This window comes from Suricata suricatta, chromosome 8 (assembly GCF_006229205.1).
Source record: "Suricata suricatta isolate VVHF042 chromosome 8, meerkat_22Aug2017_6uvM2_HiC, whole genome shotgun sequence".
NCBI lineage: Eukaryota > Metazoa > Chordata > Mammalia > Carnivora > Herpestidae > Suricata > Suricata suricatta.
Genome location: NC_043707.1, coordinates 44,865,655 through 44,884,099, shown reverse-complemented (window position 1 = coordinate 44,884,099; position 18,445 = coordinate 44,865,655). Strand labels below are relative to the sequence as shown.

General features: G+C 49.4%; 1 protein-coding gene across 2 annotated transcripts in view; it reads left to right on the top strand.

The window, feature by feature from the left end:
• Window positions 1-17,344, top strand: part of TENT5C (terminal nucleotidyltransferase 5C) — a 20,239-nt gene extending 2,895 nt beyond the window's left edge. For both annotated transcript variants that reach the window (XM_029948257.1, XM_029948258.1), the window contains one exon: window positions 11,836-17,344. In XM_029948257.1, coding sequence (XP_029804117.1) covers window positions 11,860-13,035 — 1,176 coding nt within the window. In that variant the 5' untranslated portion in view covers window positions 11,836-11,859 and the 3' untranslated portion in view covers window positions 13,036-17,344. The remainder of the gene's footprint in view (window positions 1-11,835) is intronic.
• Window positions 17,345-18,445: the final 1,101 nt, after the last annotated feature.

Sequence of the window (18,445 nt, the reverse complement as noted above, 5' to 3'; positions counted from 1 at the left end):
GCAGCTGAAACCCCTTAAGCTGAGCTCCAGACCTGCTCTCTCCCTCGCTTCCCCTCCTGCCCATCCACCCCAACAGCAGCCTCACATGGCTCGGTCAGCTTTTCCCTCTCCAGCTTGCTAGGCTGCCAGTTCTGCTGATCTTTCCTCTTTTTAACTTTTTGTTCTCCGCTGCCGTCACGGGCCTGGTTCAGGGCCCTGTGCACAGCGACATCCTGAAGAGCGGTAGCTGGCCTCTCCTCTGACAGGTGCACACCCCCTGCCCCTGGAACCCCACCTGAAGGGCTCCCAGGCACTGCCCAGCCCTCCCGGACGCCGAGCTCCTTTTCAGGACCTGTACCCTTCTGACCTTCTGTTTATTCTCCGCCTCTGTTGGATGATTCTTCCTAGCTACCCTGTGTTGCCTCACAGAATTCATAGTCAAATATTTGAACAACTCAGTGCTACTCCTTCCTCACCAAACTGTATTTTTACCCAGCTTTAGACCCTTCTGAGAGGCTCTGATATAACCCCACCCGAGGGTCCCCATATCGCGTTCCTCGCCTCTTCTATGTTTTACTGGATGAACACAAAAAGTCCCATAACTGGCTCCATAGTCACTCTCTGTGGACCCATTTTGAGAAGAAAATTCCCCACAAATCTTGAACTCCTCCTATCCCCTCACATTGCCATAGGTTTCTCTTCCCTGGCTTTAGCCCTGCTGAGAATGGGAGGGAGGGTAATCCTCCCCCTTGCCTGGCTGTCTACACCCCACCCCCAAACCCACCCTGTTTATCCCTGGCTGATGCTGGTGGTGGTCGGGGAGGTGGGCATCGCAGCCAGCTGACTCTGCACGGGCTTGGCCGGTGGTGGCCTTCACGTGGGGTAATGGTCAGGTAGCAGCGGTGGGAAGGGTGCAGATCCAGGAGGAGGCACGAAGTGGACACTCAGTGAGCACCCGCTGAGTGTCCGGGTGCTGGTGTGGGCTGTCATGGCTGGGAGGGAGCTCTGCTGCTGGCCCCCATGCCCAGGCCGCTCGTGGTCTTTATCCTTCCCTACCCCTGATCTCCAAGGCTGCCCTGACTTGTGAGAATGCTCAAGTTTGGGTCCTGGCTGCACCTTTACCTCTCCAGGCCTCTGTTTCTCCCTTGTAACAAGGACAGCAGACCAGTGCTGTCCAGTAGAAATGGGGCAGCCGCAGTTAAGATTTTAGAAGTCTCATCAGAGAGCAAAAATGGGTGAAAAGAATTTTAATAATTTTATTTGACTCATCATGGCAAATGGTAGCATCTCCATATGTAATTTGTGTAAAGCACATAAATGAAATATGTTCTTTTTTCCCTCCTCCTACTGAGTTCTTGAAATCCAGAGTGTATCTTACCTTCCCAGCGTCTTAAGGTGGACTTGTCCCATTTCAAGTGCTCCAGGGCCACACGAGGCTTGTGGATGCAGTATTGAGCAGTGTGGGTCCACAGCAGCTGTCCAATGTCTCGCTCTCCAGTTCAGACGGTACAGGGGCAGGCTAGAGTTAGCAACAGCAAGTTGGGGAGGAAGAGTGTGAGCTGGGCTGTGAGCACCGTGAGGGCAGGGATCTTTGTCTCTTGCTCACCAACACACGACTGATTGTAAGCTCCTAGAATGGCGACTGGAAAGAATGAAAGGAAATGCAATCATCATGGCCAACTTCCCAATAAGCATTCACCCTGTGAGTCGGTCCTGAGACTAAAACACAGGATATTTGACTCCTAGTCCAGTGCTCATTTCTTTAGTTTTTGGTGGTTTCTTAGAGAATAATTACAAGGTCATAGAATGCAAACAATTGCGCATGAAATCTTCTGACCCTGGCAGGGGACCAGGATTCCACCAATTTATCAGCAGTTAAAATTTATTAATGACTAAAATCTGAAAATGCGAGAGGAAATAGCTTTCAAGTGATAGGAGTCAATAAGCTGCCAATGACAACAGCATAGGACCCGGTAAATGCTAGCTTAATGATAAGATCCTGGTGGGTCAGGTTCATGGCTCACAGAGCCCACGCGTGTCAGGGTACTAAACACGAGGTGGCTTGGCTGCGTCAGGTGCAGTCAGTACAGAACTAGGCGCTGCCCGGGGTCTTCTCCTTCACTTCAGTGCACCCCCCATCCCCCACGCTGCCCATCCACCTAAACTTCCATTCTTTGCACATTTTTAATCTCACAGGGACCCTTGAGCCCGTTGATGTTACACTCAGGCTGCTGCCCTGCCCAGACCTGGAGGTCAGGGGTCCGCTACAGGGAACAGGTCTGTGCAAAACCAAAGCCTGGATGAAAGTGTGCATAATTAATTAGCATCCTCCTGGGCATGGAAGCCAGCTCACACTTAGATATATGTGAATGGGGTGTGTGTACGTGTCTCAAGTATGATAAGTGCTGAACTTGATCTTGTCCCTCTCCTGATAAGGTCCAGGGATGCTGCCAGTGACAGGACAGCAAACTGGGGCCCTCCTTCTGGAAACCAGACAACTGTTCACAGTTCTAAGCTGTGGAGATGTTTTTAAATGAGTCAGACCAGCAAGCTCTCTGATTTAGAAAGAGGCAATTGGTAGGAGGAAGTGGGGCACCAAGTTGCAACAGGGATTATTTCCAGTTCAAGTGGTGTATGTAGTGCTCAGTATTGCTGACGCTTTGGAAAAATCACGACTTGTATGCTCTGTTTCCACGTAAAGAGGTCTGGGTTCTGGCCTGTGAATGTTTACATCTGTGACGATGTCAGGGGATTCCTTTCAGCTCTCCAGCTGTGGTGTCCCCGTTGTAATATCTGGGCCTGCGTTTTGATGCTGTTTTGCAGCCACAGCATGGGTTCTTCCCAGCGTTATCTCTCAGCCACACTTGCTTACGTGTCCTGTTTTGAAAGATGGGGTAGTACTTTCCGCGTGGAGTTTGGGGGGGTCTCTATGGACAGAACCCCATCTCTGATCCCCACTAGGACCATCTGCTGGCTCAGATGGGAAGAACTTGTCAGGGCCTCCCCCACCCCCAAACTCAAAGGTTGGAGCGAAGCCAGGCGGCACTGGGGGTCTGTGGCCCGCTTCTGCTTCTGTCCAGGACACCCCTTTGCCTTCAGCTCGGGCAGCACCCCCATTGCCGTGGGAATCACACCAAATTTTTTGGCTCTAGTACACGTCAGTGTTAATGGCTAAGAGGGTGTGGATAACCCTGAGAAAATAGCTTGAGACACCAGCTGAGTGTGGCCAAGCCAAGAGTGAGAGCAGACCACCTGCACGATGTGCTGTCACCGGCTGAGAAATGTCTCCTCTGGGCACAGTTCTGGGGCACAGGGCAGTTTTGTTAGTTTGCAGATGTTTGGGTAGCTGTACAGATAACTTCTTAGAAAAAGCTAACACACATATATTTTATTGTCCTTTTAGTAAACAAGGCATTATTTTATCTTGTTCTCTTGCTTTGGGCTGTCTAGTAATGCAGTCTTATTTCGTGTACGTTTACATTAAGCGCAGATGTGCCTTGAGGTTATTGGTACCACTATGTTTGGGGCATAGGGGTCTCCAGAACGTGGTTCCCTCCTGGTGGTGATGGGCTGACAGCTGGCAGACAGGGGCTTCCTCAGGCTGCACCCTGGTTCTTGGAAACTCCTGTCCTTCACCAGGCATTCAAGGATTAAGGGAGGATTTCTCTCCAGAAAGTGGCATCTGCCTTGGTCCTGGGTTTTCTCCTTTCTGCCCACTGATCTGCTGCATGTATGAAGTCCACGGCCATTCGGAGTGCCTGGCTTGTTTCTCTAGGGCATGGGGGTTGCAGGACCAAACTCTGTGCGATTGGGAAAAGTAGCAGGTTCAGCACATGTGCATTCGTTAGTCTGTTCCAGGCTGTTCTGCGTTCAGTTCTGTCCTAGCCCTCCTTCCCCAGCTTGCCCGAGGGTTCCCGTCACTCCCCATCACTTACCTACCTTCTCGCTGCAGCTCTGGCTGTGATATCAGTGCCTGGGATCTGAGAAAGTGGCCTTCTTGTCTGCAGAGTGTCCGTTCTGTTGCTTTATCAGCAGATGGGCACTGCTGATCTTCCAGCCAGCAGAGCGCATCCCCAGGCCTCTGTGACAGCCACAGCCTCAGAGCCTGGCTGGCCTCGGGGGGCTCCTGCTGCGTGAGGACCTAGGCCTTCACCCCCTAGCCATTGCTCCTTTGAAACAAACACGAGCATCACAATTAGCATTTCTGTCCGTAATTCCCTTCAACTCTGGTGGCTCCAGCCAGGCTGCCTACCCCGCTGAATCCAGGACGACCTTGCGGGAGAGGGTCGCGGCACTGACAGCTGTTAGGTAGCTCATGCTCTGAGGGCTTCTGCCTTTGCTTCTAGCCACCTGCCATCTGGCCTGCCCCACTTAGGGTCTGTAGCTCATCTAGCCAACTTCCTTCCTGCTGCCCTATAAAGAACCCTTCATACCTTTCCCCTCTTTCCTCTTGTTGCTGTCTCCTTTTCTACGACTACCTGAGCAACTAGCTCGTCTTCAGAGCCTCACCCGAGTCCCAACACGTGCACCAAGACTACCCACCTCCTACGAAGCCACCCAGTGCCATTTGTGCCACTTCCTGGCAGGGTGTCCATGAATGGTTAACACTTTGTGTAACCTCTTTGTTTCCAGGTCCCCTTACCTGTAAAGTAGGGGTAATAGCATCTCCCTTGTAGCGTTGGTGTACACATCAGATGAGTTGATCCTGATAAAGCTGGATCAGATAGAGCTTGGTGGTTCATGTTCGGGCACCTGGTTAGGCACCTGGTCACGTTTAGTGTCCCCTGGCTGTGGCCCTCTCTATGTGAAGAGGCCCTGGGGGGACCTGCACCGGCTAGTCCCTGCTGGGAGCTTCTGAGGAAGTAGCAGTGGTTTCTGAGTGGGTAGGGCTGGTAAGATGTTTGTTAGGAAATAGCTGATGCACATCCTCATTGACAAATAGGATTTCCCACGCTGTGGCCAATGAATTGCCTTCTCTGGTGCCTCTCTGAAGGGCACCGCTAAACCACCTTGGTGTCCTTGAACATGAACACTGACCCCTGTCCTTTTGCTCAACTGCAGTCTTCTCTGAAGCAGGCAATAAAGGGTGATTGATTCAAGCTTTGCTCTTTTCAGTGTACATGGTGGATGTAAGGTGTCCCAATCCTTTTTTGGAGAGGATCAATACAGTCTCTATTTTAGAAGAGACCACTATAGTCAAGCAAGAACTGGTCATCCCAGTGCATCCATGGACTTGTAGCATGAACCTGCTGCTAACCCCCACCTCTCACCCTGCCAGCAGCCAAGTGAGCTTGGTGGGAGCTGTGGCTAGTTCCAAGAGTTCCATCATTAGCTCTGGAGCTCTGGGGTCAATTCACTTCATCTTTTCTAATCCTTATTCCTTAATGTGTGCACAAGGGGCATTTGTGCCTCGGAGTGCTTAGGAGGCTTACCTGGGCACAGATGTGCAGTGGTTATACTGAGCACCCTTGTGTTTGCATACACATCTGCACCTTTGTTTTCTAGGGGAAAGAAAGGCCCAGAGTTGTGGTTCTCATTCACTCAGGTTACTGAAAGAATTGGTGAGAGAATATTCTGGTGGGTATTGCCATCCTCTCACTTCTGCTTAAACTCTAGGTTTTTATTTGCAGTGAAGTAGTTTCTTTCTCCTTCGTGCCCTCTGTTGTACACCAGAGGGGGAAGATGCCTGCCACGGGTGCATGGGTCCCCTCTCAGCCAGGAGCTGGGGACAGCAGGTGTCTTTGTTCTGCACACACCTCTGGTAGTCTGTCACCACCAGGCTTGATCCGTGGCCCATGGCTGGGTCTCTTACCTCTAGCTGAAAAGCATTACTAGGAAGGTCTAGGCTTTGGAGGTAACATCCAGTAACAGTGAAAGGAAATGTCATCAAAGGAATGTTGAAATGTGTCTGAGGTCCTTTTGTACTCTTCCCCCCTACCCCCTCAGCAGGGTCAGAGGAAGAGGGTGTTGCTCAGCTGTCTCTGGAGTGGTTGGGAGGGCTGAGCGCCTCTGTTCACACCTCAGCATTTCCATGAAAGCCTTGGGACAATACCTTCTAGAGCTTTCAGGTTAAGTATTGTAGACTGAGACTTAACTATACACTATCTTTAACTTCATAGATGTCCATCTCCACATGTACCAGGAACTCTCGGGACAGTGTCTGTGTCTAATACCAGGCATAAATAGGAATCAATGGTGACTTGTAAGCCCTTGACCATAAGACCCAGAAGTGTTACACCTGCTCTTCTCCAACTTGTCTGCCCACCTGGCCTGCTTGTGCATCTTGAGGCCCCTTATGCTTTCATAGCCTCCGTGACTCTTGTTTCTGGGATCTAGATAAGCTATAAAACAGGACCAGAAATAGCTTTCACTCTCCCCCTCTCCCCCTATTTTCTTTTCAATTAGGGCCTAATCATAAGTTTTCAGATCAACCTGCCTTCGAGGGCCTCTGTTCCAGGCCGTGGGAAACAAGGGTAAATTAGACATGAACTTGTCCTTAGGGAGCTTGGTGTAATCTTCTTTGGGCTTAGTTGGTCTTTTCTTCTCAACGTTTTGCTGTCATTTCTGCAAACATGCCTTCTTCAGCGTGCACATAGCCAGATGATAGAAGAGAAGGGAAGTCAGGGCACCTGCGTAGGTGGTCATCACGAGTCCCACTTTCTAGAACATTAAGTACTTTGAACTGAGCAGGCATTGGCTATCCTCACTTGTAAAAAGATGCCTGAATTTCCAAATCTGTGAGAAATCCTGGTTCCCACCTTACGCAGTTTCTACTGCACAAAATACTTGTGGGGAGAAGCACTGGGTGTTATATGGAAACCATTCGACAATAAACTATTAAATAAAAAAAAAAAGAAAAAGACAAAAATAATACAATGAATCTGCTCCTCAGGCATTAAAAGGAAAATCAAGCATTTCAATTTGAATTTATCAGCCTTCAAACTGATTTTGTTCCCCCTAGTCATTATTCTGCTAATTCTGCTAAATAGAATTAGTCTTAAGCCTGGGCCTTTCATGGGTTGGGAATGTGTGTTTCATGTCATTCTTTTATATGTGGATTATATCAGTGTTGATTTCAAGTGGTTAATTAAAACTCAAACTGTTACACTAAGCTCTGGTGCATTATCTAATTCTTAGGGCCTGAAACTTAAATTTATTCTAGTAATTCCAGTGTTTGTTGAAGTCACCAAAAAATATACTTTTGATATTTGAAAGTGTTTGGATGGGTGAGAGAAAACAAAGAATTCCTTCATAATAGTCAGCGATAACTTCTAATTTGGGGCCCTTCTAGTGAGCGAAGCTCCGAATAGGAACCAGCCCAAATTTGATCCTTTGGTAGCTTGAGCTCCTCTGTATCTGAGTCGTGAGTGCTGGAAGGGTTAAGAACTACACCATGGATCATGTCAGTCATCGTGTTCCACAAAATGCTTTTATATAGACTCCCTTTTTCCTGAAAGTTCACTCCTCCGTTCACATGGGTGTCAGAAGAAGCTGGCATGGAAGATGCCAGCCACAGACCCCTTAGAGGCCTGGGAAGTGCCGCTTGCCTGTCTTAAGGGCCTTGACACTGTAGCCAGCAGTCTGCGTACCAGCATCATCAGGGTCGCCATGCGGAATAGCAAGTCTTCTAAAACTACAAAAGAACACTTTGGGTAACAAACCTAGAATGGCACTAGGTGAGATGGCTTGCCCAGTATTTTGGAAGTCCGGAGGATTTTTGACAAACCATCCCCTCCTCCCCTGCCCACACCCTAGAGGTCAACAGTTAAGGCTCAGAGGGGAAGATTATGTATTTGATTGGGGCACGTGGACATGAGGTGGTGGGGAGCGATAGGAAAGTAACGGGAGGAATTGAATCAGGAAGCACAGGAGTCAGAAGGCTCGCGGGGGAAAGATTTTAAGAAATGGCTCATAAGATTTTCACGATTTTCAATTAGTACACGTATAGGTTCTAAATTTGAAAAGGATAAAGTAAGTTTTCTTCGTCCGTCTCCCAGTCTAGAGGTGGTATTTGGTGTAGGCTGAACTACGTGTGTTTCCGTCCAGAGATCTGTATGATTGCACACGTGTGGGCTTGTACTTTCACACACAGCACTGGTTTTCTCTGAACATCTCGACGAGCGTTTCACATGCGTACAGACTGAACCATTCTGTGAACAGCCGCCATGTAGTGTATGCAGTTGTGTACAGGCACCAAGTCCTTTACCCTACTGAGGGCTGTGGCTTTATAAATAATGCTCCAGCATCCTTGCAAGGACACCCACAGGATAAAATCGAAAGACCCTAGAAGCAGAACTGGTATGAAGGGTACATCCACTTACAACAGCACCACCACACTATTTTTCAGAGAGGACCCATGGGCAGTGTGCCCAGAGGTGTCTGACCTCTGCTAACCTGACAGGGAAGGATGACACACTGACTTTTTAGCAGGCTCATCCCTTAAGGTCATGGTGACTGTGTGAGGCATCTGAGTTCATGTCCTTTGCCCCTTCTTCCGTCGCTGTGCTCGTCTTCCTGATTTGTAGGAGCTCATCCTTCATTAGTGAAATGAGTACTTTGCCTCACGCTGCATCTCTCTCCCTAGCCTGGTCTTCTGGTGTCATTGTGGTGCCTTTACCATGTAGATCTTTTTTTATGTATCACATTTTTGTGATGTTTAGGTTTTTACGTGACTCAGAGAGGACTGCCTACTCTATGTCCATGTGTGTAAATTCCATGTTTCCCTAGAACCCTTAGGGTTTCATCCTCTCATACTCACGTCTAATTCATCTTTCTATGTCTTAGTTTGGTGTGAGACAAGGAGCCACTTTATTTTTTTTAAATCTATATAACTATGCACATGTCTAGACTTTTTCTCTCTACTGTTTCTCTCTACTTTTTGTTCTTTTTCCCCTTTATCACATGCTGACTCCCCTTATGTATAAGACTTTTATGTCTAGATTTTATAAATTCTGTTCCATCAGTTTGTCTTTTTATACCAATACCACATTGTTTCAGTTACTGTGGCTTGTAATCTCTCTTACAGGGTTAATAGGTACATCGTTCATGTTTCTCATAATGTTTCTGGCCATTCCTGCCCCTCCTCCCATATGAACCTTACAAATTTTCAATCTGAAACAGATTCTAACTCTGAACCAAGTTTAGAGATTTAAAAATCTGTGAGAAGTCTCCTGTATATGTCTTCCTCTTCTTTCCACAGTCCCTTTCTGGAGGTGGGATGATGGCTTCCATCACGTTCTCCCTGGTTTTAGCTGTTCTTCCTGTAAGATCCACTGTTCTAAAGGTGGCAATAGTCCTGCTTTTAACTTAGAAACTTTTTGTTCCCCCACAACTCCAAAAAAAAAAAAAAAAAAGAGGGCATGAGTCAAAAGCCATTCCTATAGTTATTTTCCTCTGCAGCCTTGTTGAGGTTCTTCTCAGAGGTATTCTTACAGTAAATTGTTCCTTCTCTTCCAAGTACTAATTCACCTGCCACCCCTCTGTCTCTGGGACTTCTCCTACCTCATATCATAAACATGAGACTCAGAAGCACAGTAACAGATGGTTCACAAGGTAGAGCAAAGTGTGTTTTCATAGTTAGGTCAGCACACCCGACAGAAAGCTGTGTCACCAGATCACAAGTGGTTTAGCAGTGGCTCAAAACAAAGCTAGAGTCATGCCTTTCTGTGGACACCCGGACTGAACCGTGTGGCGCCCTGTGTGATGGGCCCAGCATACAGGATGCTGATCATGGAGGGGCCACACCAAATGTACGGAGAGTACATTAAAAAGATGTCCCAAATCTGACTTGAAGCCAAATGCTAGTCACAATAAACGGTAACTACTTCATCACAAATTTTTCTTGTTATCCTTAACCTAGGAGCCCTTTGGTAGAATGATCTAGGTGGCCTAGGGCTTTTTAATGCTGTCCAAATAGGTATAAATGGAAACTTTGATCTTCCTGTTGCTAAGCATTCTCCTATAGCAAGTGCAAGAGCACTCACCCCCCCCCCCCCCCCCCCCCCCCCCCCCCCCCCCCCCCCCCCCCCCCCCCCCCCCCCCCCCCCCCCCCCCCCCCCCCCCCCCCCCCCCCCCCCCCCCCCCCCCCCCCCCCCCCCCCCCCGCCCCATGGGCCTTCCTAGAGCCCACTCGGACCACAAGGCCGCCACTCCTGTTGCCGGCCAAGCAGGTTCAGCCCCTTCATCTACATACTGAAGGGAGCCTGTGCTCTGGTTGAGTGGTGCGTGATGGCCAGACGGGACGACCTGCTAGGTCTTAGCTGCATGCCACCTTCTGCCTTTAAATCCCCAGCCCAGGGCCCATGTTGCCTTTCTGTCCCCTTCCCATACGTGAACTCTTCTTTGGCCTTCTTGTTCTCCCCAATCAAAAGGCACTCCTTTTTTCTACCTGTGTGTTCCATTTTCTTTCTACCACATACTGCTTTCTGTTGCTATGTTGTGTTCGCACCCACCTTCTTCATGGCCAGCTCCTGGGCAGCTGGTCTTGGTGTGTCTATGGTGCCCCTCAACAGTGAGTGACAGTCATCCCATGGTTCTGAGCCACCATACAAGGCGAGGATTCCTGGCACAGCACAAGGCTAAAAATCCACCCATGTCGGAGCCCCAGGACTGTGCATGGCGGGTGTGCATTCAAAAGCAGCCATTTCCAAACCCGAAAACTGCAGAAGCCACTGGGATGGGTTTCATGTGTGCCTCACAGGTCGGGAGGGCGAAGGGGGCAGGAAAGCTCGGTGCTCTCACTGAAGTCCGAGGGTCGCACCTTGGCGTTTTGTTTCTGCTCCTACATCTTCCTAGCTAATATTTCACCCATGTGCGTCCCCAGGCACCTTGACTTCCTAATACTGCAGTATTTGTTTTGACGTGTTAGGATTTCCAGGGATCTGTCGTGTTTTATTTTCCAAAGTGTATAACTTAGTCGAAGATCCCTCTGGTGACTGTGGTTCTCACAAGCGAAGTGTGAGGCAGGACGTTTTTCTCCTAGGACTGAGTGCTAACTTCCTTCTCCTTAGGTAGCTTCAAGGTGCTTGGGTTTCAAAATCCAGTCAAAAGATCACACTGCCCTGAGGAGGTTTCCCACCTTGGGCAGAGGGCCTCTTTGCTGACCCCAGTCTTTGTTGCCAGGACTTTTGTCATTCGGACCACTCCTTGGTGTCCTGCTCTGGATACCAAGGTGCTCTTCTAGGGCGGACTACTCCCGTAAGTGAAAAGGACCTGGGGTTCTTGCTCACGAGGCGTCTGTGTACATGGGTCTGGCAGCACTGATCGGACTTCCTTTCCTTGGTGTGGGGACAGCCCGGGGTGAATCGTCCCCTCCTCGTGGAGTGCAGGAAGTCTTTCTTTGTGGGCTCTTGTGTTCGAGGTGTGGGGGGTGTCTTGTGTTCGAGGTGTGGGGGTTGTAGCTTATCAGTCAGTTCCAGATGTAGTCAGTCATGCAAAAGCAGGCAAGGTCCTTCTATTTTGGAAAAAAAAAAAAAAAAAAAAAACCTGAGGAAGAAGAGCAGATCCGGTAGCCCCTCTACTGAGCCATGTTGTGTTTAGGAGGCTTTGTTTAATGAGCTTGTCCGCTTGCCTTTGCACAAACCACCCTCCCGCAGACAAATCTGCCAACCCCGCCCCAAACAGAATTCTGAGGCCCTCCGATCAGGGAGAGGGTAGGCTTAGGTGTGTTCTGTCCTCACTTCCTGCAGGCAGCCCTCTCACATGCTGCCTTAATCCTCACCAACCCCAGTAGGTGCTGGTTGTCACTGTCGCACAGGAAGGCGTTCAGAGATCAGTTGGCACCTTCTCGGAGTCCCTTGGGCTGCTGGGCCACATAGGAGTGAATCCTAACTCTGTGTCTCACCCCCTCGCTTTTCAGTTTCCCTGCAAGAACACCCTCAGGATGGCAGAGGAGAGCAGCAGTGCCAGGGACTGCCTGTCCTTCAGCGTGCTCAGCTGGGATCAGGTCAGCCGGCTGCACGAGGTCCTGACTGAGGTCGTACCCATCCACGGACGAGGCAACTTTCCAACCTTGGAGATAACGCTGAAGGACATCGTCCAGACTGTGCGCAGCCGGCTGGAGGAGGCAGGCATCAGAGTGCAGGACGTCCGGCTGAACGGCTCCGCAGCTGGCCACGTCTTGGTCAAAGACAACGGCCTGGGTTGCAAAGACCTGGACCTCATCTTTCACGTGGCTCTTCCAACGGAGGCAGAATTTCAGCTGGTCAGAGATGTGGTGCTGTGCTCGCTCCTGAACTTCCTGCCCGAGGGTGTGAACAAGCTCAAAATCAGTCCGGTCACCCTGAAGGAGGCGTATGTCCAGAAACTGGTGAAGGTCTGCACGGACACCGACCGTTGGAGCCTCATCTCCCTGTCCAACAAGAACGGGAGGAACGTGGAGCTGAAGTTCGTCGACTCCATCCGGCGCCAGTTCGAGTTCAGCGTGGACTCTTTCCAGATCATCTTGGACTCATTGCTCTTTTTCTACGACTGCTCCAGCAGCCCCATCTCTGAGCACCTCCACCCCACGGTGATCGGGGAGAGCGTGTACGGGGACTTCGAGGAAGCCTTCGACCACCTGCAGAACAGACTGATCGCCACCAAGAACCCCGAAGAGATCCGGGGCGGGGGGCTGCTCAAATACAGCAACCTCCTGGTGCGGGACTTCAGGCCCACAGACCAGGAAGAAATCAAGACTCTGGAGCGTTACATGTGCTCCAGGTTCTTCATCGACTTCCCGGACATCCTGGAACAGCAGAGAAAGCTGGAGACCTACCTGCAGAACCACTTTGCCGAGGAGGAGAGGAGCAAGTACGACTACCTCATGATCCTTCGCAGGGTCGTGAACGAGAGCACCGTGTGCCTCATGGGGCACGAGCGGAGGCAGACCCTGAACCTCATCTCCCTCCTGGCCTTGCGTGTGCTGGCCGAACAAAACATCATCCCCAACGCCACCAACGTCACCTGCTACTACCAGCCAGCTCCCTATGTCAGTGACGGCAACTTCAACAACTACTACGTTGCCCAAACGCCCGTTACCTACAGCCAGCCGTACCCTACCTGGCTGCCCTGTAACTAGCCTCGAGACCTGAGGGTTTCCGCAGCGGGGACCCCACAGGGCGAGGGCTCTCAGGTAGGGGAGCCTCCTTCTAGATGTAGGTGTTTGGCTTTTTTAAAGGGGAACTCAGCTCTGATTCGGCTTATTTTTTCCTTTATGCACCCATTGGACTGGGTCTATGGTATGTCATGAGCCAACCCTGAAGGGACCCATTTTTCCAGTGCCACTTTGGAAAACGCTCTAGGAAGTAGGGCCCATCCACATCTTTCCGAGAGACACGAACACGTCACGCTCCGAACATCCACACCGGGAGGTTTGAGCTCCGAGCGCTAATGGAACCTGGGGAAGCTCCCGGGCAGTGTGTCTCCCTCAGGCCTAGAGTCGGCTCTGTTGGCCCCCACTTGGCGTGCTCCGTTGTTACGTGGAAGTTGTGGTTCTCGTCTGTTTTCTTGTGCCGATTTTAGCCAGGCAGAAAATGGGGGACGCGAGAGTGGTGTCGTGGCTGCATTTTTGTGTTCAGGGGACCGGATTACGTATGTTTATTCCCTGTTAGCAGAGCTGAGGATTTCTTTTCACCAAGGAACCAAAGCCGGTAGCTGGAGAATCGAGATCTGGTTGAAAGTGGTTTATGGTTTAGATGCTGTGCTCTCACGAGGACTAGTGAGATCTTGCTGAGGGAGGAAAAAAAAGGAAAAAAAAAAAAAAAGACCTTTGCTTGAAATGTAACTTGAAAACAAAATGAAATGTGGAACACAACATTAAAGGAGAATTGTGGGGGCGGGGGTGGGGCAGGGCGGGGCTGGTTGTAAATAGGAAACATGAATGTTCACCTTTTTTTCTATCAGGAATTCTTATTGACTGACACTTCCCCCCCCTCCCCAGCAGCTTATCACTTTAGTGTTGCTCTTCCCAAGACGAAGGATTGTCCAGAGTCCTTGCAGTAACTGACGTGAGGGTCTTCCCATGTTTTAATTGGAAACCCCCTTTGGTCACATTTCGAGGATGACCAGCTGTTTTTTGGAGTGCCTTAGCTGATGAGTTGTTTGTCTGTTTTTGTTCTTTCTTCAAAAAAAAATAGTGATTTCCCTCTCCAGGCTTTTTCAGACAGCAAATGAATTCAGGAATTTCAGTGGGGCTGAGTGACCTGTGGAATGACCTGCCATTGTGGGCAGAGTGCTCTGGCTGAAACACTGCTTTGAACCTGAACCTGCCATCCCTGTGGTGTGTTTGAGGCTCCGTGCCCAGGGGCTGCCAGGCACCTTGCGGTGTAATTAATTCTGGTGTGCTCTGGGGAAGAACGGGGTAAACGAAGAAGGGTCTCCCTTATTCTGGTGGATTTTGACCGTACTCGTTTCTAGTCTGCACTTTAGAAGGAAAGCAGTGTTAATTTCCAGTCTAAAGAAAGCTCAGTAAATGGGAGAGTTCTGGGCTACTGCCCTCCCCAGTGGATTTGAAACTTCTATAGGATCCCTTAGAAAGCATCACTCTAATCACTCCTTTGCACAGAGGGCAAAGGAACTCAGTACCGCCAGCCAGCTTGGTTTATAAAGTGATTCCATCAGATCCACACTCCTGATTTTTCCTGCTTGTGTGGCCATAGAAATGCCCAGCCCTGAGTGATCACTTTCCTTTCTCCGTGCTTTAAGTGGTGAAGTTACCTTACAGCTTAGTGGAAACCGAGTGGTTTACCTTTTTCTAAAGATGGTATTTTCAGGGTTGTTTTTTTGTTTGTTTGGAATGTGAGGTCTTGGTCCTCTTAAAAGCAGATTGGTCATGACTGAGCCCTGAGGCTCACTTGTCCTACACCAGGTGAATAGAAGCCACTTCTGTGGGTGACCAGCTCCTGTCTCCCTGTGAATTGCAGTCACATTTGAATTCACTGGTTTGGAGTCTAGGCCAGTTCTACACTGAAGGGGGAGCCCAGCATGCTTCAGGGTTAAAAGGGGAGGCAACGAAGAGTGAATCCCAGCTTATAAACAACCTGTTCCTCCGTGACATTAAAAGTCTGCCATTGTGGTCAGATGGCAACATCTTTGCACAAAAGTGACCAATCTGTTTACCCAGAGCTGTGAGATGTGAGGAAGCCATGAACATAAGCACCTGCTAACACGAGTCAGCATTGCTCCTCCTAGAAGGTTTGATGGTCAGGGTGACGAGCTTCCAGACGAAGATAGGACCCGAGAACCACATCAAGTAATTAAATTTCAAGTTTGCCCTCGGAGTTCTCTCTGCTTCTGTTTTTTTGCTATCCAGTACTAATCCTCCTCTGAGGAGGAAGGGAAGCCCAGAAATTGCTAGAAGTTCCCAGCCCCCACCCCTCTACCCCTGGTTCTCTACTCCCATTGCATGATGACCATCTTGGGACAGGCTGCTTACCTGAAATGCTTGGTCGGCCAGCCATTTTGGAGTTTGAGAGGAGACACGTGTTCTAGAACCATCGGGGTAGAAGGCTGCACAGACCAAAGCCGCATTTTTAAAACACCACCCTGGTCCTGTGGTATCTCTGCCTTCTCTACAAGCCCTTTGCCAGCCTCAGAATAGACCAGGTAACCTTGAATTTCGGGTGTTTGCAAAGTCCGGCTGAAACCTGTCTCTCATGCTGCTCACACAGCACCAGGGGCTCTGAACTGGCACTAAGACCAGTGGTTCCTCTTTTTGTGTGTTGAGTAACCTGAAACTCAGCAGTGGCCAGCGGCACTAAAGTTCAAGTGCACATTCTAATATAAACCGAAGCAGTCTCTCTCGCTTCAGGACTCCAAAGCACTCTGATACTTCCTGCAAGGACGCAGCTTATTTTCCTGGCCTGCTGCTTGGAATCTGAGCAGCAGCGAGATGAAAACAGTACCATTTCCCCTTGTGTTGGCAGACAGGCGCAGTCTAAATTCCTGGCCTCAAGTTTCAGTCTCACCCTTAAATTTTACTCTGGCAAGAAGGCATGATTTCTCACTCCACTTCAACCCTGAAGCTGAACTCTGGGTCACTAACACCTTCAAATCGGGGCTCCTGCCCACCGCACGTGGGCTGTGTCATGGCCCGCACTTGGGAGCACCTGGCGGCTGGGGAGAGTCGGGTAGGAAAGATGCTGGGACCCTGCTCTGTGCTAACAGATGTCATTTGGCGGTCAAGTGTGCCCACCCTACCCAGTTTGTTTGTTCCCCCCACCCCCCTGCCCCGGGGATCTGAGTCGATGTGAGCTGTGCATGAACCCATTTTTTGTGATGACCCATTAATAATCCAATCGAGGGTGGCCTGAATCTGCTTGCCCTTCATTCAGCCTCCCTGTGAGCACCAGCTGCTTACCTTCATAGGAGCCCTGCTTTGTTAACTCTGAGAAGTGATGCCACTGGGAGTAACCTCCCGACTTGAGGGATACCTCCTTTCTAGTTAACTTCCTGGCATTGGTGCTGCATTTGAAGACGCACCTCAAGTCTGACCTCAAATGTATTGATGGTTTCTCCACGTGCAGGAAGAGACCCTGTCGCTCACTGGGGCCATATTTTCCTGGGTATCCGACGGAGGCCCTACAAGGGAGAACCCTTCGGTTGGATCCTCTGAAGTCAAGAACTTCTGTTTTCCAGGGTTAGATCCGGATCCTTCATCTGGCAGAGAACAGAATGTCACAGCTGGTTTTGGAACCTATTCCAGTTTAGCCAGTTACGCTCAGAGGACCAAGGGAGGTATGTAGGGAGGATGTCATTTTAAAGACCTGGCAACTTTTTGGGATTATTTGTGGAGACTTCCCAAGGTGAGGATCAGGAAAGAAAATGTGTTTTGTTTTGTTTTTTGTTTTGTTTTTGTGAGTTCAAAATTTTGTTTACTTATCCTCTTTTCAAAAATAGTTTAAGTGTATGCTAAAGAAAATGCTTGGAGATTTGCCTGGGCTGGTGAGAGTTGGTTCAAATTGTCGTGTGTGTTTGTATAGGGAGGTGAGAAGACCATCCACTGAAAGAGGAAGTCATTAAATAATACGGCTATGTGGGTGTTTTAAAACTCAAGCCATCTGGTCTTTTTTTTTTTTTTTAATGGATAAAAAAATAGCTGCTTTAGGAAAATTAAAAGTTTTTATCTGGTAATTTCCAAATTAATGTAGATGAAAAGTAAGATATGCACTAGAGTAAATTGGAAGCATTTTGGTAATGTGTATTTGCAGAGCCTTCGAAATGTTAATTTCGTAGTGATGGCTAAGATGCGTGAGGTTTCCTCTTTGTGATGGTCACTGACCTCCTTCCATGATGAAGGTGAAATCACTTGTCAATGCAAACTGTATTAGAAGTTAATGAAATAAAGCTTTGAGTTTGAGAAATAAAGATATATTTAAAAACCCCCAAAACCTTGTCATGCTCATTTCTTTGTGTCTGCTCAATGGTGAACCTACTTCAGATTTCAGGAAACGTGTTGTATGATGGGAGCGGGTGGGGCAGTTACATTTTCAGCCTTAGATACCTCTCTGGAAGATGGTGCCTTCTCTCAGGAAGAGATGTGTGCTCACCTGGGGAGGGGGGTTGTAAGTCCCTGAACACTGGGGCTCTCCTCTAAGGTGCCAACTAATCTAAAGTAGCTTCTAGGGGCTCCTGGGTGGCTTAGTCAGTCATGCATCTGACGTCGGCTCGGGTCATGATCTCACTGTTCCCGAGTTCGAGCCCTGCATCAGGCTCTGTGCTGAGCGCTCAGAGCCTGGAGCCTGCTTCGGATTCTGTGTCTCCCTCTCTGTCCCTGCCCCTCCCCCACTTGTGTCTGTCTCTGTTGCGAAAATGAATAAACATTAAGAAAAAATAAACTGAGCTTCGTTACCCCAGTGTCTCACTAATGCCTACATTAGGTGATACAGTTCTGGAACCTGCCTTCCCTGCACCTTGTTTGATTCAGTGCTAAAAGGCTAGGTTCTCTTGAGCTTGATCTTGGCCCCAAACCAAATAAGGGAACCAAAATAACTTCAGCTGTACTATATACAACGGCCACCATGGTTTCTTCACGTTGTTAAAAAAAAAAAAAAAGTACAGAAGTGAACAGTGATGTCTGAGAGTTTGGTAGGTTTTTGGGGGTGTACCTATAGCACATCTTGCTTGGCAAGCAGCTTCCTGCGTCCTCTGAGCCCGTTTACAACCCATCTGCACCCCCAGCCTTGCCCCTCCCATGACTTCTGTGCTGAGTAACTCCCATAGTCTCCTCTGTAACTGTCCTCAGAAAACGTCCGTCTTTGCATAAAATCCTTCCCCCACCTTGTCTTCAACTCTCTTCTTGCACCTCCTCAAACCTTTCATCTGAGGATAAGCATTCTCTGGGGCCCGGGGGGTGTGAAGTCCTTCCGGATCACTTGTCTGGAGTGTGTGTTCAGTGCTCGTTCGCCTCGGAAGCCCCGACTGCCAGCCCGCACCTCAGTGTTGCCTCTCCACCTGCTGGCCTGGGCTTCCCTTCCCCCCACCCCATCACA